At 45.0% G+C, this 23,246-nt stretch overlaps 1 protein-coding gene across 1 annotated transcript in view; it reads right to left on the reverse strand.

The window, feature by feature from the left end:
- Nucleotides 1–23,246, reverse strand: part of MAD1L1 (mitotic arrest deficient 1 like 1) — a 352,928-nt gene that overhangs the window by 132,356 nt on the left and 197,326 nt on the right. Inside the window, exon 16 of the mRNA XM_063315196.1 lies at nt 5,464–5,698. Within this exon, the coding sequence (XP_063171266.1) occupies nt 5,464–5,698 (235 nt within the window). The remainder of the gene's footprint in view (nt 1–5,463; nt 5,699–23,246) is intronic.

The following is a 23,246-nucleotide window of genomic DNA, read 5'->3' on the forward strand; positions in this document are numbered from 1 at the left end:
CAGGCTGAAATCAATGCCTGTTTCCTTTGACCTGGTTTGCATTGTGTCTTTAGCTATCGTTTATTTATCCATGGTTTACTGAATTGGTTTACAGATGGCTTAGTTTGCACAAAGCCTTACAATGGAGAAGCCCAGCGGACCCTACTGTAAGATGTTTGCAATGGCTTAGTTTGCACAAACTGTAGATCCAGTGGAGTCCACTGTAAGACGAACTGATATCAATGGAGTCCCAACTCAATTGCAAACATCTTACATTAGACTCCAACTGGATCTACAGCTTGGTACAAAACACTTTCATATGACCATCCTTAGGATACTTATACCTCTGTGCCTGAAATCAGCATCCTTAAAAGGCCCACTGAGTCCTGTGGGTCTACTCTGAGCATTATTGTCGAGACTGGACCCACAACCACTTCCTTGGAAGTGAAAGGAAGTAGGTGGATCTACTTACAATTTCTGGCTGGAATGCTCATCAAGAATCCTAGAGCAGGTCGACGTAGTAAGTCTGAACCATTCAAGGCACTGAGATTCCTAACTGCGTCTGGAAGGCTGAGGAACATTTACAAAAGGGTGTGTGCGTCCTAAATGTTGAGAAAGCCTATGTCTCCTTGTATCATAACAGGCTCATGGACCAGAGGTATTTGAGTTTATAAAGAACAAAATGTACACAGAGGGATAGTGTCAGCCTGTTTCTGTCCGAAAGTCACTCTTAGTTAAGAGTCCGTGAAGGCACCGAGTCCCCAGCAACAGGGAAGTGCAGAAGAAGGGACTCCATTGATGTCAATTCTTTGGACGCAAACAAAAGGGGCTGTAAGGTCCCTTAACTGCTCGTTATTCTTTCTCCTCCTGAAGGTAAAACTGCCTCTGGCTAAGAAACAATCTTCAGCAGCCCCGGAGGATTGGCCTGACAGCTATAAAGAACATTTCTCTCTTTTCCCCTTGCCTTTTCTAACCCACCGTGCTCCCCAAACACAAACATTCTTTCAGCTACTGTCACATTTGGGAGCAAGGAGTGAAAGTTCCCCCTTAGTCCTGGAGGAACTAAGGAAATGCTCAGAAATGTTTTGTGGCCTTGCTCCTGCTTGCATCTGCCAAGCTGGCTCTCTTTCTCCCCCTTATGACTCAATGGAAATATACACCTTGCCTTTCTAAATCTTAAACTAATCTTTCATGCCTCTCTAATGCCTTCCTCCTATAGAACATCTGGACAAGCCACAAATCCACAGCAGGAACCTTCTCCCCCCTTAAATGGTCATGACACTAAGCTGCAAATTTGGATTTAAGCCTTTCTTCTGCCTTGAGTCCACCGACCCAGTTCAGATGCAGTAGAAGAGGGTGGTTCCCTTTGATGACACTCTGCCATGGATGAACTTCAGGATTACGCATCTCCTCCCCTTTCCCTCCGTGCACAAGAGAAACAGATGACAAATTTCTACTCAGTTTTCCATAAATCACACTTGCCTGTTGGGTTGCAACTCAACGGTGGATTATTCCAACTGTGCTAGCTAGTCTGTTGGTTAATAAACAAGCATCCGAAAACCCTGTGTGAACCTAATTTGTTGCAATTAAGTATAGCTCTCCAACACTGGGTGTAACAGGTAGCCCGATGATTAAAGCAAAACAAACAAAGCGTCTTTCCAGTCCTCTGCCTTTATGTGCCATGGGGAAAGACACCCCATCTTGCCCAAACTGGGTTTAGAGAAGCCATTCTTCTCTTTCTTACAGCCTCTTATTTGTGGGTGATTTTCCTCTGATGACAGAGGAAAGATCCATGAATTGCTTTGAATATTCTCAAAGGGTTGATGTAGACATATTATTACTTGATCAGCTCCTAGTCTGTAACTGCTGGATCTTTTTTCCTCCAAACCCTGAATTTTAGGAATCCATCTGATCATTCTTTGCAACTGTCTCAATGTTTACATCCTCCTAGCTCTCTTCACTCTACCTTTAGCACTCCTTTAAGTTCTGAACTTCTTCTCATTATCTCCTCTTCCTTTTCTCTGTTAGCCTGTCCAGGACAACCACAAGGTCCAGATTGAATTTCAAGATCCCTTTCTTCTTTTTATGCCCAGAGGGATGGCGACATATGGTTTAGAAGAAATACCGCCCACAGTCTCATAATGCACTGTGCCATTCCTTCCGACCACCCCGTATATGGCTACGTTGGGAAAAAAGAGAAAGATCTGAAGTAGTAACAACTACCTTTTTTATTATTGGTAGGCTACCTTCCTCAAAACTTTTCTTATGGCCCATTTGCTAATTCTACACATGGGAAAACAAGAATTGATTGGTCTTTTGCTCTTGATGGAAAGATAAGTGCTTACCACCGGGCAGTCGCTGATGGACGCCAAGCAGAACCCATTCTCTGGATGACAATTGCTTATGCTACTTACTGGTTCTCCAGTCAGCAGGCAGACTAAATTCTCCTTCAGCGGCTGAGCGAAGCCATCCCATTATCTTTAAAACCAACAGATCTTTCAGCACAGTCTACTCTTCCTAGGGTTAATATAACTTTCTTAGGAAACAAATAAAATGCTTCTCCTTTTAGAAATGGAAGAACAGATCTACAAGAAATGGGTCTCCTAAAGGGGACCACAGAAAAGACTTCTGCACTCATATGGATTAGCATCCAGGGATTCTGACTGCGAGTAGGATCCATTCCTTTTTTTCAGGATATTTTATTACCCGTCTGAACTTCCCCCCGCAATATTACTACCTTTAATAATAATCTCAGTTCCCCGAACGGAATGCTAGACTGGAGAACAAAAGGCTCCATTATAAAATTAAAAGGCAAAACCCAAACACTTATGATACAACTCCTGGTAATTACATAGTCATATCAAAATTGTCTACAATGGAGAATGTAATAAAAAACTGTTAGGGAGGGAGAGAATCCAACTCTATTCCATAAATTGGCCTATATTGCCAATATGCTTTGATATAAGGTTTCTCTTTTGAGGAGGGGGGAGGAGAAATAAGAACAATTGATCAAAAACATTGGAGCTACAGCTCCCTTAAGAAAGTTCATACCAGGCTCATAGATTGTAGCAAAAAGCACGCTGGCTGGGGAATTCTGGGAGTTGAAGTCCACACATCTTAAATTTGCCGAGCTTGAAAAACATTGCCCCAGCCTGGTAAGAGATAATAACTGGATCAAAGCCCTGAATGTATTGGCCCACCTGGAGAATGGAGCTGCTGAAGGTCCACACCATTAACAAGCCCCCTCCCCCAAATTGCCATTTTCATACCAAAGTTGACCAGAAGAATGGGGAGGCTGGCATCTAAAACACTTCTCAAGAACCATGTCTTCCATTTTAGTGGAGACAATTACCAAGCAATTGAGAAGAAGCATCAAGAAGCTCTGTGGCGTGTGGCCAAAACTGCAACAGGGCCTCCAGTCGCTGCTCCGAAAGATATTTAGAGCCCAGGATCTCCTTGATGTTTAATGGAGTCACGTTTAATGAGCCCTGGCACCCACATTAAAGCATCTTTATTACCTAACCCACAAGTCAGAACCCCTTAAAAGCAGAGCTGATGACCACGGCAGAATGAAGAGCTGGCAAGTAGACCGGCTCTTTGTAATTCCTCTCCGGACAAGGAGAGGACTTGAGATCTCCCACAAGTGTTCCATACAGTTGCTCCTCACAAGGAGACCCCAAGACAGCAGTCTCCTGTGGGTTCAGAGCTCTGGGAGGTGAAGAAGTAATCACTGAAAAGGTTTAATAGTGGCCGAGAAATTATTACGCAAACCCATCAGCCTCACTGTTCTTAATGTCTTTTTGATTATTTTTTGTCGCTGTAATTATAGCCCACTGAACCTTAAATTTAAACTGCTGTGGATCACAACAAACATCTTGGGCATAATAAAGCTGGACACCTATGCCTGCAGCCTCTGCAGCTGAGCTGAGAACTTAGCCTCCACTAAGGAATCTGAAAAGCAACTTACACATCAATTCAAACAACCAGTAACATTCCTAATACCATTTCACTGCTAACTACCCCTTGACTTGCCTCATACACACACTGCTTGCCACTCAGTTGCCGGTATGTGTTTTAGAGATCGAACTCCATTTTATACCATCCAGTAGCTAAAAGCTCTTGGGGTCATGGCAGGACAATGAGGAGACCAGGAGGCTGTTTACAGATGCTGGGCAGAGGCCTCAAGGAAGCCTTGATGCAAGGCCAGGAGGCCACAGACCGCCCAGATCGCACTGCAGAAATGCAACACAAAAAGGAAGTGGAATCCTTCACCCAGACAACCCCATTTCTCTGCAAACAAAGACCTGGTAGGGTGGGAATATAGTGGAATTAGATTCTCCAGGGCACCACTGTTTTCAGCCCAGCTCATACTAGGAAGAACTTCAAAAAGTCTTCCTTGGGTTGGAAATGTAGAGGAGGCAGGATTAAAAGAGGAGGTGACATCCATAATGAAGAGTTAGAAAGCTGGAATCAGAAGGAACACGTTCCCAGGACCAACTTACATTTCTCTCCAAGACGTTAGTGGTATTCTTGGAATGACTGGCGGAGGTGGGAATCAGTTCCCTTAACATGGGGAATTATCTTCATTCTTAAGCCTGTAGAGCAGCATCTTCCAACCTGGGCAAACTCTCTTCGTATGGATTTCAACTCCCAGAATTCTCAGCAATAACCATGCTGGCTGAAGAATTTTGGAAGGTGAGGTCCATCCAACTGGAAACACCAAGTTGGAAAAACTGCACATCATGCATTTATAGGTCTCACAACTCATTGACATCAGGCTCTCGTTCCTTAATGGCTGCTAAATTAAAAATGTGTTAATTGTTTGGGCATCCTGTACATATTTCCCATTATAGTTGCCATTCCCAATTTTTCTTCTCACTGCAGATACAGAAGTACAAAAGTCCTGATAGGCAGATAACTGCTTCCTCTGCACCCCTTCCTTCCTTCCTGTCTTCCTTCTCCTCCTTCTCCTCCTTCCCTCCGTTTCCTTCCTTCCCTCCGTTTCCTTCCTTCCTTCCTTCCTTCCTTCCTTCCTTCCTTCCATTTGGCTGAGTATTTTGGCTAAAGATAGCAAGAACAGCACCAAATGAAGGTCTCATGAAGGCTAAACCCAGTTCAAGCCATCATTAGCTCCCAGTAAATGAATGCATAAATAAGACCTATCGGTCACCAACACACCAAGACATGGTAGAAGGCGCTTCGGTCACACTGAGAATGATTTTAAGGGGTGTTCAGCAATGAATTTATTTGTTTGTTTGTTTATCATATTTCTTCACCGCCCATCTTGCGTAGTGAGATTAAGAATTAGGATGCGACTGATCCACCCACTCACTCCTAGTGCAGGATTGGGCTGGTGGCCCCTCTGTCCTGAGAAGCAGCTGGAGATACCAGCCTATGAGCACCTAGGCAGCCTGAAAAATATTTCAAGGGTTCCTCCAGGGTCAAAAAGTTGAGAAAGGCTGGATTACAGAATCAGGTACCTACCAGCAATTTCATGGGGGGGCTGGAGATTTACAACCCCCTCCAGTTTCCCTGAGAGCGTGCCGCTGCCGCCGCCGCCGCCGCCACTGTCACTGCCTTCCAATGTTCTAACCATCGCTCGCAGGTGCTCACATTCCTCCCGCAGACTCGCCACCTCCTCTAGGCGCTGTTGCTTGGCCAGGCTGGCTGGGTTCATGGTGAAATGGACCACTTTGGTTCGACTGGGATCGTGGTAGCCCTGCAAGGCACAGAAGCGGGGAAGCGGCTCATGAGGATGGACCCCAGGCTCCAGAATCAGCAGCAAAACCGCCGTGCTTCAACCGGGCTGGTGGAAGGACCAGCTGCACACGAGCAGGGAGGTACTAAGTGCACCAGCCCATCCACGAGACGGTGACCTGACACCTAGCTTACTCCGTGTGTGCGACCTCCAGGCTCAGAGGATGGCAGTGAGGACGGTGAGAGGACTGAGAACTCAGTCTCACCAGGAGAAGCTGAGAGGACCAGACGTGTTTGGCTTCCAGAGGAAAAAAATGCCGATGGGGACCTGTTGGCATTTTTCAAGTAGCCTGAAGAAGCATCATGCAGAAGTCAAGAACACGGCCTCCATCACTCCTAAATGCAGGACGTGGTGTTCTGTCCTTACGTGTCAGGAAAGCAAATCCCTACTGGATGCTGACCCGTAAAAGCAGATCAAGTTGCATCAGTTGTGCAGGGAGATGGTGAGTCCCCTTCACTGGATGTGCCCAGGCAGGGTCTGGACAGCCTCCTGTTGGGGATGCCTCTATTTGCATTTCTCCACCGAGCAGGTGGTTGGACTTCATGACCTCAGTGGCCCTTTCGACTCCAGGAGTAAAAACACTCGGGCACTTCATGATTTAAGACATTTTCCTCAGTCCAAAGGCTTCCAGAGCTATTGGCATACACTGAATGGAAGAAAGGCAACCTTGTGTGGAGATTAACGATCTACAAGACATGGCAGAAAAGGAAAAGGGGATGGGAAAGGACGAGGAGAGAGGAGAGCGCAGGCACCAATTCCTCAGCTTCAATGTTAATTATTAAAATATTAAAAACCTAGGTAGAGTTTTGAGAAAGGAAGAGACGGACAGAGCTGGTTTTTCAGCAGAGTTGCTAAAACAGCAGGCCAGAGTTTACTGGCAGGGGTCATTTCATTCAATTCACATATCACAGTGTTACATAAATTGTGGGTCCCCCTACCCTAAAACAGCGAATGTTATTTTTTTTTGGGGGGGGGGGGAGGAAGTAACACAATTCTATTGCCAGATGTTTGGCCTAGCTCTCTAGCACATATTTTAAAGTAAAAGCTTTAGCTTCCCAGCAGGATCCTATACCAGATTAATTTACTGTGCTGTTCCTACTGAATGAAGCTGTTCTTCTTGAACTACGAGATCTTTGACATCGGAGTTCTTTCCAGAGAGGTAAAATGCATTTATCAGTAGCAGATCTACTGAGTAGTTGGTTAATTTCCAATTAACATGAGTTAACAGTGACATTAAATGTTAGTCTTTGGAAAATACAGGGGTGGGCTCTGCTGAGAGGGGGACAGAAGCATGAATAGCAGCGCTTGGCAGCCGGTTCACGCTTATGACCACCGCAGGGTCCCATGGTCGCCATTTTCGACCTTCCTGGATGGCTTCTGGCGAGCAAAATCAAAAGGGAACCGCGTGATTCGCTTAGCGACCACATGGTTTGCTTAATGACTGCAGTGATTTGCTTAACGACCGCCGCAAAAAAGGTCATAAAATCGGGTTGGATTTGCTTAACCACTGCTTCGCTTAGCAACCGAAATTCCAGTCCCAATTGTGGTCATTAAGCAAGGACTACCTGTACATGCTTAGTGTCTAGCTTTTGATCTCAGAGTGGATTGGCTTTCAAAAGTAAATGGCATGCCATAAAAGACTCTTCTTCCGGAGCACAGTCTGTCCGGTGCAGCCACAGAAGCATGCAGGTTAAAGCTCTCACAGCTGTATTCAGTGTCCTCTAGCGACACATCGCCCCTCATCCTGGTTAAACAAAAGAATGTAACTATGGAAAAGATCGGTGACAGCAAGGAGCCTGCAAAGCATTGCTTTTTTTTTTAAGTTGTCAACAAAATGCAAGGCTTAAAACCTTGCAGTTGCAGCCGCTGTCCTGAAACTGTCAAAAAGTGGGTGAGAGGGGGAAACTTGCGTGCAAAGGGCTGTTTGGAGGGACTGGCTGCCAACTGCCCTGGATCTGTAGTTTGAGAGAGACTGCCTGCATTTAAGGATATGGTATTCAGTGCTGGGGAAACAGCCGGATTTAGGAGAGTAGCTTCGGCCAGCTGAAGATGAAGATCAAAGGCAAGAAAAAAACCTGCAGAAGGTCCTCTGCCACTGTTCCATTTTTTTTCCAATGTTGTGTCTAACAAGCAAAGTATTTCAAGAGCTACAAACCATATATCTGATTTTTGTGAAATCCGTCTTATTCGGCGCATTCTGCTTTCGTGCTCTCTTCACCCACAGGCAGGCCCTTAGGGGCAGACTCCTCCTCCTTCATTTTGAGGAGGGGACAAACATTAAAATGTGAATGTTCACATAGATTTACATTTTAAAGGGATGGTTGTGATGATGTCCTCAGACAAGGAGTCCAGGACCACACTCCAGCCACTGGGGTGTTCTCCTAGCCATGCTCCAGAGAGCTTTGCACAGAGGCCAACGGTGACTTTTGGGGACAACTGGAAGTCGCCTTAGACCAAACCAGACCCTTGGTCTTTCCCCACCCCACCAGGAGAGGCGGGACATCAAGCTGTGGATCTATGGCATGCCAAGTATACACATCGCCACTCACTCTGTTCATAACACCTACCATACACCAGTAGAACTGGAACACTGAGGCCACATATCCATCATGTTCACATCATGTTTACCATCAGCACTGTTCCAAACAAATAGGGAGCATTTATATTATTCCTATCCTGACCTCTTCAAGACTAGGCCCTCCCCGTTTTCCCACCATTTTCATTTTCTTTCCTTCTCTCTCTCTCTCTCTCTCTCTCAGAAGACCCACCAGAAAGGGAATCTGACGAATTCCACTGGCAGGTAGCAGCGGGACACATCTTATTCTTAAAGTCCATCTGCACGCCAGTCATTGTTAGGGAAATTGTTCCCGTGGCTTGAAAGGCAGGTGCACGCTGGAAAACACACTGTGAAGCCAAGGCAATATCTTCAGACTCCCAACAGAATCCACCTCAATTTGTATTTCTGGGAACAATCACTAATGCATCTCTTTGCCAAGGCTCTGGCTGTGTACTGTGCAACTTGAGGGCTTCTGGATAAGAAAGAGGGGCAGTCAGGGCCTGTATTGCTTTCACCTGACCCACATGGCAATAAGCAGCCCTTCTATCCCATAGAAAAAGGGCAACTCCAGTTCAGGTTTCTACTGCTGAACTGACAGATAGGGATAAGCTGAGCAGAATAGGCCCAGATAGGTCCAACACTGCTGTGGTTTAATGGCCCAATGTGTTCTTGTCTCTGCACTACCCTGAATTCTAAACTGAGCGTGATGGCGAAGAATCTTTCATATAGGGCAGCTGCAGACTTAAGACAGAAAAGCCACCAAAACACAACTTGAAACAATAGTTTGCCAAGTTCCAAAGTAAGCAGAGATTTGCTCATTCACGATGGGAGAATGGAGGATGGACTCCAAGATGCACCATCAGAAGAAGACAATGGAGTCCTGCAAGGAAGGACCATGTAGATTTTCCCTGGGAGCAGATCTGCCAAACATGTGGCCATGTAGATCTTCCATGAAAGAATCCAAAAGACAACTCAAAACCCATAACAAAACCTGATGAGTAGACAGGTCACTTTTTCTTCTTTCTGGATGACTTCATATCAGGGTCAGCTGATCTTTGACTCTGATTTTCTATGGCATGGAGACAAGATCAAACCACAGCTCATCCTCACAACCTACTTGACCAGAAACCCACTCTGAAAATACCTCCATAGTGCCACCATTCTCTCTTTCTTCCCCCTCCTCCACCAATCCGTTGGCTTCATCGTCAGCACTAATCAGAATAAAATTTAAAATACATACAACTGTACAAGCCTTCCCTGGTTTCTTTCTCATCGTTGTTGACATTGACTGTCTTTTGTGGCATGGAGGAAAGGAAACTGTAGGGTTTTTTTCCTACATTTTAAGTTGCAACCTGTAGGTTTAAACATGTTGCACCTCTTTCAAAGCCTTAGGGATTGACTAGTTTAGACAGCCTTGGGGTGTTGTGTACCGTAAACTCCCACAATCCCTAATCGTTGGCCTTCCTGTTGGGCTGATGAAGAGAGTTATCGAACAGTTTGGTCCACGTTGCACGTGGCTTAAAGCTTTCTCGCTGAAATCAGTGGAACCAAAGAATGTTGGTTCCGGGCTAAGCTGAATCCCTAAACGATGTGCACTAGATTGTCCCCTAAGTCATTTAACAGTTGAATGAGAGCAGTTACCAGATCTCAAGAAGGCTTCTAAGATATTTAAGCTACAACAAGCGGTCGTATCTCAACAGCAAGGACTTGTGTTCTGGGAGTGCATCCAACCTGTTTTGCATTAACTCAATTCAAGGGAGGATGGCTACATGAGGAAGGATCTCCAAAATCTTGTGTGTGTGTGTGTGTGTGTGTGTGTGTGTGTGTGTGTGTGTGAGAGAGAGAGAGAGAGAGAGAGAGAGAGAGAGAGAGAGAGAGAGAGAGAGAGAGAGAGCGCGCTTCACTCAACACTCAGCCCTTCCAAATGAAAAGTAATCCTCTCCCCAAACACAGTTTAAAGCAGCGATTCTCAACCTTGACGACTTTAAGCTGTGTGGACTTCAACTCCCAGAATTCGTGGCTGCCTGGGGAATTCTGGGAGTTGAAGTCCACACAGCTTAAAGTCACCAAGGTTGAGAAACACTGCTTTAAAGGAATGGCAGCGCCTTCATTCTGCTTCTTTGCTCAAGGCTTGTTTCAGTGATTAGAGAAAAACCTCACCTGACACAGACCGACCCACACACGCCTGGCCTGACAAAGTGGTGCTCTCCGATGGTCTCTTCTAAATCTCCTCTATGCAATCTTTAGGAAAGGCATCTCTGTTTTTACAAAACCTGCAAGGGATGCGGAGCCATAAGGTATGCCGAAGTGCTTTGCTAAGGCAACAAATTGGGGGGAGGGGGCTGGGGATGTGGGGAGGAGAGCAAAGTGGGCAAAACAGGACACTTGGGGGACAATTTTCACCCATCCCTCCCCCAAATGCCAACTCCCCTGAATCCTGGCCCATCCTCCCTGATCAGGGCAAGGGAGCTGAGAATCTTGAAGCAGGAGAAGACACATGGACGGCAAATCTTCTCTTCTGGGCTGATTTCCTTCCACTAAGCCTTCTGAGAATCCAGCAATGACTCACGGTCAACCAGCGAAACTGCCAGCTAAGGCCATGCCACTGCCCAACAGAGTTGGGGGACAAAGATATCCCTTGAAGACTACTCTAAGAGAAAAGAAAAAGCAGGAAGGCTGCTGAGCTACCATGGAGCTTCAGCACGGAAGCATGGTGAGATGTGTTGCTAGTCTGGTAAGCTTACGGCTTGCTGTAAGGACACATTTGCCCAGAATGAGGCAGTGTGGGGCATGCAGTACAGCTTGGCTTAGACAACACCAAGGGACAGGAGATTCAGCCATCCTATTTTCCAAGGGTTTCTAGACTCTTCAAGGAAATATATTTTCCCAAGCCTAATGCTAGGGAACAGTGAGCCAAGCAGGGACACAGAAATCCCACTGGCCCTATATGATTGCTTCTTCACTCCAAACCAGAGACTTAACCACTCAGACCCCCAGTGGTGGAACTTCCTTTCATGTCAGATTTAATTCTGCATTTCTTTTATGAAGCTCATTTCTGGAATTTATTCGGAGAGGATTTTCAAGAGATCTCAGGAGAGCAAAGTTGAGCAAATCCTCCAAGCTTGCAGGAGACCCCTGATGACAGAAAAACGAAGGAAAGAATTGCAATGCAATACAGAGGGCAGAGGTCCTTCTCGGTTTAAATGAAACATATATTAAACAAAAACGAATCTTCAGATTAATGAGTGCTGCTGTTTAATATACCAAACTGCCCAAGTGGTTTTTTTTTTCCTAAAGAAAAACATATCCTTATGAATAGATACTTCAGCTAATTGGTTAAATGCGTCAGAGCAGACGTCTCCAATCTGGCACCTTCACGATAGGCCGGGACCACAACTTTAAACATTCCTAGCCAGCACGGCCAAAGAATTCCAAGATATGTGATCTTATTCCCTTTTTAGTACACAGTAATGGGAAACATTTCACTTCCATGTGGGACAGTAGACATTCATCTGTACTTTGCTTTCAAGCATGAATCCATCATGCCCAGTGTGAGCATCTTTACCTTGACTTGAGCTCTTCTGCTGCACCCTTTGGCTGGGTTCACACAGCAAGCCAAAGCAGACTAAAAGGGAGGTGTGTAGCCTGAAGTTTAGAGTGCTGTTGGAACCCAACTGTTGCCTTACGTGTTGCATGAGCCAGGTTGTCCTGCTAAGCCATTATTTAATGTATATGTTTGGGTGTAGCATGGGATGTGAACCCAGCAACTGTATGTAAGCAATCCAGGTTTACAATCCAGATGGAGGGTTTACATGAGCCCTTTCTGTGGAGTGCAGGAGGCAGAAAGGCAACAGCAAAAACCTAGTTCCAGAGAACCAATTCTGAAGCCCAGGAAGAATGTTGTCTGTGGGATTAATATTCTGCTTTGAGCTGCCTTCTATTCCAAAGCAGTAAAGGTGGGAACAATATTGGAATTGAGATCCATCATGAGCAGGGAAGACTGTTTCTAGCTTTCAGCAAAGGCAATAGGAAGTTAACACCTTGGTTCTATCTACAGGAGCATGTCTGGTGGTGTTACTGCAAAATTTGCATGTGTTGTGGTGTTACAGCATGATTTATTTTCAAAAGACAGCCATGGCAAAGTTCTCTTCTTCTTCATTTCCCCACCACCACCTCTCTCTCTCAGGAGCTCAGCTACCAACAAGTCCCAGCATAACAAATCTCCTCTCAGTATAATTGCTGAAAGCTTATTGTGATGAATGGCTCAGAAGCTCCAGGGCTGGCAAGGATGGTCAGCAAAGGGCATGTTTCAGGATTAGAGGGGGACTGGCAGGCCCCTGAAAATTCTGCATGCCTCTGAAATGATCTTCTCGAAATGAAACCGACATCAGCATCTGGACAGATGTTAAGTGATAAGGCGCCGGGGACCGAGTGCTCCTCACGCCTCCCTGGCTGTGAATCGAAGAGGCAGCTCGAGAGAGCGTTCTCACTGCTACACCCCTGACAGGGAGTCCAAGCTTGACCCCAGACCTCACTTTGGATTGCCAGTATAAATCCCACCAGGATTTACAGAAGAAGCTCAGATATTCTTATACCTGGCCACACTTTTAAACCTGGTTGACTGTTTCTTTTTTTAAAGTTAGAGCAGTTTACTGGGGACCCACTTACAGGTTGTCCTCGCTCACCAACTGCCTTGTTCAGTGACCGTTTGAGGTTACAACAGTGCTAGAAAAAATAACTTTGCAACCAATCCTCGCACTTACGACCGTCGCTGCATCCCATGGTCACGCGACCGCTATTTGTGTGCTTTGCAACCGCTGTGCATTTGTACTTGTGACAGGCAGAGTTAACACTGCACAGTACGGACGGCAAAAGTAAACCGTACGTCGTGGCCACGTGACTTCACACTTAGCGACTGAGTTGCCGGTCCTGACTGTGGTCGCTAAGCGAGGACCACCTGTAGTTCCAGCAAGGCAAAGGTGCCTAATGCCCTTAACGCCACTGCGCCAGTTTACAGTTTACAAGCTAGAGGGAGTCTGCATCTTTTTTGAAGACAGAGTTCAGATTAATACACACTGGAACGGTCCCAAACTGCCAGAATAGGGCTGTCACCCAGCCACTTGCTATGCAAGCAAAGCGCTGGCGACTGAAAGAGTCAGCAATGCAAGGGGAATTAAAAAGCACGGTTAAACAGCCCCAAAACCTCATGCATATTTATAAGCGACACAGCAGCAAGGCTAAATCAATACTCCTCCCTCCTTCATTATATATAGCTCAGGAAAGAAAGCACCACTAACAGAGTCTGGTTAAATCCATTTTTTTTTGCCCAGAGAGACCCTGGAAGAATCTCCCAGCAGGGGAATGAATGAGAAGGGCTGCTTCTACAGCTTAAGAGGGTAGCATATATGTATTTAGGGGGGAAAAAAGCCAGGATGGCCAAGGAGAAAACATTAGAGCATCCCACGAAACATTCCTAAGGAATGGAACCTAGCGGAATCGAGGTCCGGTTCAATGCGGCAGCATGGTGGGGGCACAGGGGAAATGTTGCGGTGCCAAAGGATTCTACGCAGCTCCCACGCGCAAACTCAGTGAACTGGCCAAAACGGTGTTTGTCGTTCCAGCACCACACCTCCTTGGAAGGAAACAATCCTGCTTCCTGCTTCATTCCCTGGAGCAGGGACGGGCATCCTTCAACACCTGCACTCCCAGCCAGCAGAACCAGCGGGAAGAGCACCATGGCACCGGGTGGCCTCTCTCTGTCCCTCGCCTTCTGCCTACCTTCCCCAGTGGGGCGTTTCATCTGCTGCACCTCTTAACATACCTCAGCCCAGATTTTCATTTTCAATTTTAAATGTGTGGGCTTTGGCTTCTGCTTTCAGCAGCACGCTATCCAGCCACGCCGCAGCAGCCAACTGTAAAAGAACATTTTCCCCAGTGCCAATCTTTAAAGGGTCTTTTAAATACGAAAAGGAACAAAACATCACCAAACTCCAAGCTTCTAAAGAAGCAAAACTCACATTCTTCTTTATCTGAGCATCCACCCAAGACCAAAAATGTAAACGAAGTGACCAAGCAGATGCAAACTTCCCATAGTTCCCAAGAAGCAGCTATGAGATGAACTTCCTGGCCAACCCAGAGTTTTGAGACCCTACAGCTGGCATGAAATCCGTCCCTGAACCCAATCTGTGATATCCACCAATCGGATCTCTGAGTTGTCAAATATACAGGTTTCTCATTTACTGTATTTTCAGTTAAGTTTGTATACATATATAAATTATTCTATAAACCACTGGGGGAGGGGATGGGGGGCATGGACAAAAAACAGTATTGAGGCCATAGGACCGGAATAATGAAGTGGCAACAACCCCAGAGAATTTGAGTCAGAAATTTCAGCCCTTACTTGACTTGGTTTTACGTGGCCCTTTTTAAAAACATTAATTGGTACATCAAGCTGTCAGAGACTTATAGGACCTATTTCCTTTTATTTCCTGTTGCAAACTGTTTGGAGACTTGATGATGCCAAATGTTGATGGTGCATCCTTGAAAGGCTTTGGGGAAAACATGGGCTTAGGAGCTTTATAACTTAATGGCCTTTTTAATAACACTTCTTAATTAATAGCCTTGTATATAACATTTTTACTTAGTGAGATTTTATTCCAAAATAGCATTTATCAGCAGCCTTTGTTACTGTAAGGTAATGCTCAAGATCCTGCAAGGTTGACTTCAGCAATTCATGGAGCGAGAATTGCCAGATGTACAAGCTGGGTTTAGAAAAGGCAGAGGAACTAGGGACCAAATTGCCAATATCCACTGGATAATGGAAAAGGCCAGGGAGTTTCAGAAAAACATCTATTTCTGTTTTATTGACTATTCTAAAGCCTTTGACTGTGTGGACCATAACAAATTGTGGCAAGTTCTTAGTGGTATGGGGATACCAAGTCATCTTCTCTGCCTCCTGAAGAATCTGTATAACGACCAAGTAGCAGCAGTAAGAACAGACCACGGAACAACGGACTGGTTTAAGATTGGGAAAGGAGTACGGCAGGGCTGTCTACTCTCACCCTACCTATTCAACTTGTACGCAGAACACATCATGCGACATGCTGGGCTTGAGGAATCCAAGGCTGGGGTTAAAATCGCTGGAAGAAACATTAACCATCTCAGATATGCAGATGATACCACTTTGATGGCTGAAAGCGAAGAGGAACTGAGGAGCCTTATGATGAAGGTGAAAGAAGAAAGTGCAAAAGCTGGCTTGCAGCTAAACCTCAAAAAAACCAAGATTATGGCAACCAGCTTGATTGATAACTGGCAAATAGAGGGAGAAAATGTAGAAGCAGTGAAAGACTTTGTATTTCTAGGTGCAAAGATTACTGCAGATGCTGACTGCAGTCAGGAAATCAGAAGACGCTTAATCCTTGGGAGAAGAGCAATGACAAATCTCGATCAAATAGTTAAGAGCAGAGACATCACACTGACAACAAAGGTCCGCATAGTTAAAGCAATGGTGCTCCCCGTAGTAACATATGGCTGCGAGAGCTGGACCATAAGGAAGGCTGAGAGAAGGAAGATAGATGCTTTGGAACTGTGGTGTTGGAGGAAAATTCTGAGAGTGCCAACCAGTCCATCCTCCAGGAAATAAAGCCAGACTGCTCACTTGAGGGAATGATATTAAAGGCAAAACTGAAGTACTTTGGCCACATAATGAGAAGACAGGACACCCTGGAGAAGGTGCTGATGCTAGGGAGAGTGGAAGGCAAAAGGAAGAGGGGCCGACCAAAGGCAAGATGGATGGATGATATTCTAGAGATGACGGACTCGTCCCTGGGGGTGCTGGGGGTGGCGACGACTGACAGGCAGCTCTGGCTTGGGCTGGTCTATGAAGTCACGAAGAGTTGGAAGCGAATGAACGACTAAACAACAAGAGACATTCTCAACTGGGCCTTCAGAAAAAGCTCTCAGTCTTTTCAACCTTCTCAAAGATTGAGCAGACTAAACTCTTCTGCTTCCCATTCTTCAGGGCTATTACAGCCACCACCATTCTCAGAGACAAGACATCACCATCACTGGGGAAGAAGTCTTTTCCCACCCAAGCAGATGTGTGCAAGCATTACCATGCTGTTCTTCACGTTGCCTAACCATCTTCACATCAGTCTATGTGGTATTACCTAGTTCAGGGTTTCTCAACCAGGGTTCTGTGGCACCCTCGGGTTCCAGAAGAAGTCACCAGGTGTTCCCTGGGAAATCACAATTCATTTTAAAAATATTTCAAATTTGGGCAACTTCACATTAAAGAGGTAAGTTTCATTCTTTATTTTTAGTTTAATGTGTATCTACAGGCCTACTCATGACACGAATATAATAATTTTGTAGCTTCTGGCCTATCTTTGAGCCTGAATGTGAAGGAGTTCCCCGAGGCCTGAAAAATATTTCAAGGGTTCCTCCAGCGTCAAAAAGTTGAGAAAGGCTGATTTAGCTGATTAATTTTTATTCAACTCCCTTTTATTTTTCAGTATCTCCTTGATTCATCAGAGGTGTTGAATCCATAGATGACCAGCCCATCTGGGCCAACATCTTCCTACAGTTGCCAATTCTGGGCTACAGAGAATTGCAGTCCAGAATGTATTCTAAGAGAGTTGCAGCTGTCCCTACAAGTATTTTTCATTTTCGCTATTTTAAATGGCATAATTGGCAATTGATCTTGGACTTCTAGAGGGACGTGTCCATAATGAAGAGAGACAGCTCCTGAATTAAGCAGAAGATGAAGGAAAACTGTGAGCTGACCTGGAAAAATCACTTAATGCCATCATCAAAATACAAAACATTGCAATATCACGGCCAGCCAAATCTTTCACTGCATAATAAAATTGATGTAACACTTTCTCTTCAGCAAAGTTCCTTTGAAGTGGTTGCTTGATCATAGGGAATCTTTCTTCAAATGAGCCCAAGTTGATTATTTTGAATGCAGATGTTCAACCCTCTTCCTGAAAAATACCTATCGTAATGATCTGATTACATCCAATCATTTATTTCCAGCCATTACTTTAAAACTGGGCCTGATGAATCACAGTAAATTCACACACTCATGTTTTCTGGTAATTAATGACATTTACAGTATTGATTAGTGAATTTCTTGGTTACTGAACCCAGAAGAGAAGAGAATGGGGAGTCACTACCTACAGAAGGCAGCACGGGGCGGGCTGAAAAATTAACCTGGTTAACTCTCCTCTAGGCAAATGCATAAACTAGCTTGCCCACTACATGGCCAAAGTTAGCAGGTTGTAGGAAATCCCAGTCTCACCCACAAACAGTTCACAAAATCAAAACTGGTATAAGACCATACCAGGTATAGGGTGAGGTGTGGTGGCAACAGTTCACGATTAACTGAATTTAAAAAAAATAGAACATCCCAAACTGATGACCTATCTTCCTTCCTTCCTTCCTTCCTTCCCTCCCTCCTATCTCTATCGCTGTCTCCATCCATCCATCCATCCATCCATCCATACACACACACACACACACACACACACACACACACACACACAGGTAAGGTTTTATGAATACATATAGCTAGATTCCTTCCTTCCTCCCTCCCTCCCATCTCCATCTCCATCTCCATCTCCATCTCCATCTCCATCTCCATCTCCATCTCCATCTCCATCCATAGGTAAGGTTCTATGAATACATATAGCTAGATTCCTTCCTTCCTTCCTTCCTTCCTTCCTTCCTTCCTTCCTTCCTTCCTTCCTTCCTTCCTTCCTTCCTTTCCTTTCCTTTCCTTTCCTTTCCTTTCCTCCCTCCCTCCCTCCCTCCCTCCCTCCCATCTCCATCTCCATCTCCATCTCCATCTCCATCTCCATCTCCATCTCCATCCATAGGTAAAGTTCTATGAATACATATAGCTAGATTCCTTGATTCCTTCCTTCCCTACCACTGGCAAGATGTTGTAGAGCCTTTAATTCAGTGGTTCTTAAACTGTTTGAACCAATTACCCCTTTTCCCAGCCTTGAATAATGTACTTACCCCCATAAACTCACCCACTCGACTCTGTTGTTTTACACAAGCTTCTTGGCACCCAAACCGAGATCCTCGACTCACAAACAAGGAATTCAAATTTGCTCCATTAACCCCAGGATATGACCAAATTACCCTCTTGGGGGTAATCACCCCCAGTTTAAGGACCACTACCCTAATGATAGATTTTATTTAGAACGTGACATTGTTTTAGAAATGGAGTAACAAAACAACAGTAATAAGCACACACCCTATGGATTTGAAACGGCCAATTGCAATGTACAAAATATCTTATTTATTTATTTACAGTCTGCAACCTCAGAAATATCCATTGTCCTAAAATATAAGCCATCAAATAATAAGATTAAAACTCTGCACAACAGCAACTGTATCGCTCTGCCAGCAAAGGTTTACCACTCCCTGGCCACTGAAAAACTTCACCATTCTCCTGGAGATCATCGTGGCTTTATCTGCTAATAGGATAAGGCCTTCCTCTGAGTACTCAGTTAGTAAGGGTATAAGTAAATCCTAAGGGCGGTAGAGAAGGGTATGGGCAACAGATTCAGCTTCCTCAAGTGAGCACGGGCGGAGATGTTCTGGGACTTCGCTAATGGGGAAGCTCTCTTTTGCTCTTAGCCAAGGGTATTGGTAGAGCCAGTTTGGTCTAGTGGTTAAGGCACCTGGCTAAAAACCAGGAGACCATGAGTTCTAGTCCTCCTTTAGGCATCAAGCCAGCTGGATGACCTTGGGCCAGTCCCTCTCGCTCAGCCCCAGGAAGGAGAAGGCAATGGCAAACAACTTCTCAAAAACCTGGCTGAGAACTGCAGAGACTTGTCCAGGCAGTCTCCAAGAATCAGACACGATAGAACAGATTTTTTTTAAAAAAAGGATATTGGCACAAAAAAAGCCTGTTGAGGAGGGTCTTCCAAATAAGCTTGAGGTATACAATTAGGGGTTGGAGGCTTAGACTTTTTTCTGAAGATCTTGGTCTATAACCCACTATTTCATCACCGAAAGAGCTTTTTCCAAGCCAACTTGGTTCCAGTATTGAGTAGAAAGGCCACTGGAATTTAAGTCATAGTTTAATTTATTCCTGTTGTCCACAGAGATTTCAATTTACCTTGCCGGCTAGAGGGCATTCAATACAGATTAATTTCAGCCAGTATTATAAACTGCAGAGTCACACGTGGGCCACTGCTGAAATCAGGCCAGATTCCGATCTTAATGAAGAAGGGGATAAATATTGGAGCAGACCATCCGGGGCCCTTAAGAATTTTGATGGACGGGAGAGGGACACATGACGGTGGCAGAAACCTGGGTGCCAAAGATCAGGCAGCTCATGGCCTTTGCAGAAGAGAAGCTGCCAATGAGACTCAGGTGGCAAACAAACAGACACTTGATAACTGGCTGTCAGATAACAGACTGTCCATCAGGATTGACAGCAGAAAACCCAACCAAAAAACTCTCTTGAAACAGAACAGGTAACTTTTCACACATCTAAATCTGGCAGTAAAATCTCCAGATTGCAGGGGTCATGACGAATGGAAGCATGCTGGGTTTTGCAGGACACAAGACCGTGAGAATCCGCAGAAAAATGAAAGACTCAAACCTTATTTGGGATTTTGATGTGACTTTCAGACTGCTATAAACAAAATTCATGAAGGGGTTATTTCCTATTCAGAAGCTGGTTTGAGAGACTCCTATTTAGGAGGGGTAAATTATCTTAAATAATGTCTTAAACACAGGAAGATCAAGACACTTCGGGCTTTGATTGGGATATAGCTTAGGAAGAGGGCCTTAGCCTACAAGGTTATTGTTGAGCCTACAAGCTGCGAGAAAGTTTGTAATACTAGCATGTCTACCCCAGAAGGAAGACATTCTCCATATCTTAGCATTACAAACAAGGAAGGTGACAGGAGAAAGTTCTACTTAATCCAGTTTTTAGTGAACCATAAGGAGTTAAAATCGCTGGAAGAAACATTAACCATTTCAGCTATGCAGATGACACCACTTTGATGGCTGAAAGCGAGGAGGAACTGAGGAGCCTTATGATGAAGGTGAAAGAAGAAAGTGCAAACGCTGGCTTGCAGCTAAACCTCAAAAAAAGCAAGGTTATGGCAAGCAGCCTGATTGATAACTGGCAAATAGAGGGAGAAAATGTAGAAGCAGTGACAGACTTTGTATTTCTAGGCACAAAGATTACTGCAGATGCTGACTGCAGTCAGGAAATCAGAAGACGCTTAATCCTTGGGAGAAGAGCAATGACAAATCTCGATAAAATAGTTAAGAGCAGAGATATCACACTGACAACAAAGGCCCGCATAGTTAAAGCAATGGTGTTCCCTGTAGTACCATATGGCTGCGAGAGCTGGACCATAAGGAAGGCTGAGAGAAGGAAGATGGATGCTTTGGAACTGTGGTGTTGGAGGAAAATTCTGAGAGTGCCTTGGACTGCAAGAAGATCAAACCAGTTATTTCCATACTCCAGGAAATAAAGCCAGACTGCTCACTGGAGGGAATGATATTAAAGACAAAACTGAAATACTTTGGCCACATAATGAGAAGACAGGACAGCCTGGAGAGGATGCTGATGCTAGGGAGTGTGGAAGGCAAAAGGAAGAGGGGCCGACCAAGGGCAAGATGGATGGATGATATTCTAGAGGTGACGGACTCGTCCCTGGGGGAGCTGGGGGTGTTGACTGACAGGAAGCTCTGGCGTGGGCTGGTCCACGAAGTCACAAAGAGTCGGAAGCAACTGAACGAATAAACAACAAGGAGATACTGGGAATGAGAAAGCTGAACCTTGTCAGGGCTACCTGAAACCAAAATAGGTATTTATTTGCTATTCATAGGGTTGTGGCAACCACTATCCCCTTGCACTTTTGCACTTTTGCTATTTTGATCAGAGATGAGACTGATGGGGGCGGGGGGAATGGAGATTTCTCAACCCAAATCAAATTTAACAGAAGAAAAAGCTGCAAGGCAAAGTTATCATGTTTTATAATTATCAACAGAGGAAAGACATATCTGATATGGGAAGAAAACAGTTTAATCCATCAGACAGAGACATACCATGGAATTAAGTCCACAAAGCTCAATAAAGTGACTATTTTTTAACGGGAAAGAAAATAGCCCCGAGAAACTGATAAGCAGAGTATCAGGCAAACCTGGTGTCACTCAAGTGTCTCCATCAAGATTTGGCCTCTTCCCAAGTCTGTTCTATCTCAACTGAATGCCGCATTAAAAATAAATTTCACCTGGAAACCCACAACTGAAACTTATGCCTTTATGAACCAGTTCAAGCTCAAACTAGAGTTACTGTTTGTCCAGAAACGTTCTGATTTTGAGGTGGCCCCAGGGTTAGTTCTGGATGGGAACATTCTCCCCTTGAAGGTGCAGCCTGCAGCTTGGGGTCCTCCTGAACTCACCCTCCTAAACGAGCAGGTGAAAGGTATGGCTGTTTGCTCAGCTGAGACCGGTGCACTAACTGTGGCCCTACCTGAACTGGGATGCCTTGGGGGCAATGACTCATGACTTTACCACCACACATTTAGAGGAGTGGGTCATGTTCCATTAAGACCTGCCCTTAATAAAGTCTCAGAAGCTACTGTGGGTCCAAAAGGCAGTGGCCATTATGCAAGAACCACACTTTTGCTGATTGATGCATCAGTCACCAGTTGGCTTCTGAGACCAATTCAAAGGGCTGGTTTTGACTCACAAAGCCCTTTATGGCTTGGGTCTAGGGAATCTTGGGGAGTGTCTCCTTCAGGTTGATGTGCACTCATGTAGGGAAGGGATGCTGAAAGGCCCATCCTTGTGAGAATTCAAGGGGATGAAGGCCTTCTCTGTTAGGGCCACCATGCTCTGAAACATCTGATTCCCTGAGTGTGCCTGGCACCTTCTCCATTAGCCTCCCACAAGCAATGGTCATTGAGCAGTCACTGGAGGCTTGACAATTCGTTGTTTGACTGATTAGGCAACCATCTGTATTAACCATCTGAGCTATCCTTTCCCCCATCCTTTGCTACTGCTTTCACAGAGAAGTTCAGAGGAACTCCAAAATCACTTTCTTAGCGGGTCACAGTCAGATCCCATTACCTTAAATGAGGTCTGGAGCATTTGTCCCACTGTTGTTCAGGAAACTGAGCTATAATCAAGCAAAGGCACCACTGAAGCAAACCACCGATCATTTCTAATCTTCTAAAGCAGCCCCGACATTCCAAGTAACATAGTTTAGAAACCATTACAAAGGAGGATTTTTATAGAAGAGGACTTTCAAATAATAAGAGCTCGGAGTGGGGAATAATTTCAGAATAATCTGGACTGGTGCAATTTTGCTTCATAGGAGTCAGCTACAAGTCATACCCAGATCAAAAGCATCAGCTTGAAATCAGTCAGAAAGACGCTGGAATATAAACCCATATTTGCCAGAGTCTCATCTGAACCACAAGGTGTGTCTGGAAATCCCTTATAGAACTGAATTGTAGCCTTTGATCATGTTTAGTGGTATTCAAATTCTGGCATGCCTTCCAAATTTCTAGCAGGGATGGGATGGAGGTGGACATTCCAAGTAGCTGTTATGCTGGGACCTCCCATGTCATGCACACCAGACATTCTCAAAACATCGCAGTTTCAGGAAGGAGGGCAACATCTTCCTCCTTACAGTACAGCTGGCATTCATGTTTCTCTTGCTAATGGATGTGGACATTTCTACTCATGCAAGATAATCAAAGCCTTTGTCGTACAAATAAAGAGCAGCATTCAATTCCAGATGAGACCACCTCAAAGCATGAAACCAGCCCATTTCTGGAGCTGTAAGGCTAGAGATTGAAGAGAGACAAGCTGACTCACGTCAATACTTCTGGGTCTTGTCAACAAAGGACACAGAACTGTTTTAGGAAGAAAGAAAATTGAAATGCAGAGGAAAGAATATTTAAG

The sequence above is a fragment of the Candoia aspera genome, chromosome 14, assembly GCF_035149785.1.
Source record: "Candoia aspera isolate rCanAsp1 chromosome 14, rCanAsp1.hap2, whole genome shotgun sequence".
NCBI lineage: Eukaryota > Metazoa > Chordata > Lepidosauria > Squamata > Boidae > Candoia > Candoia aspera.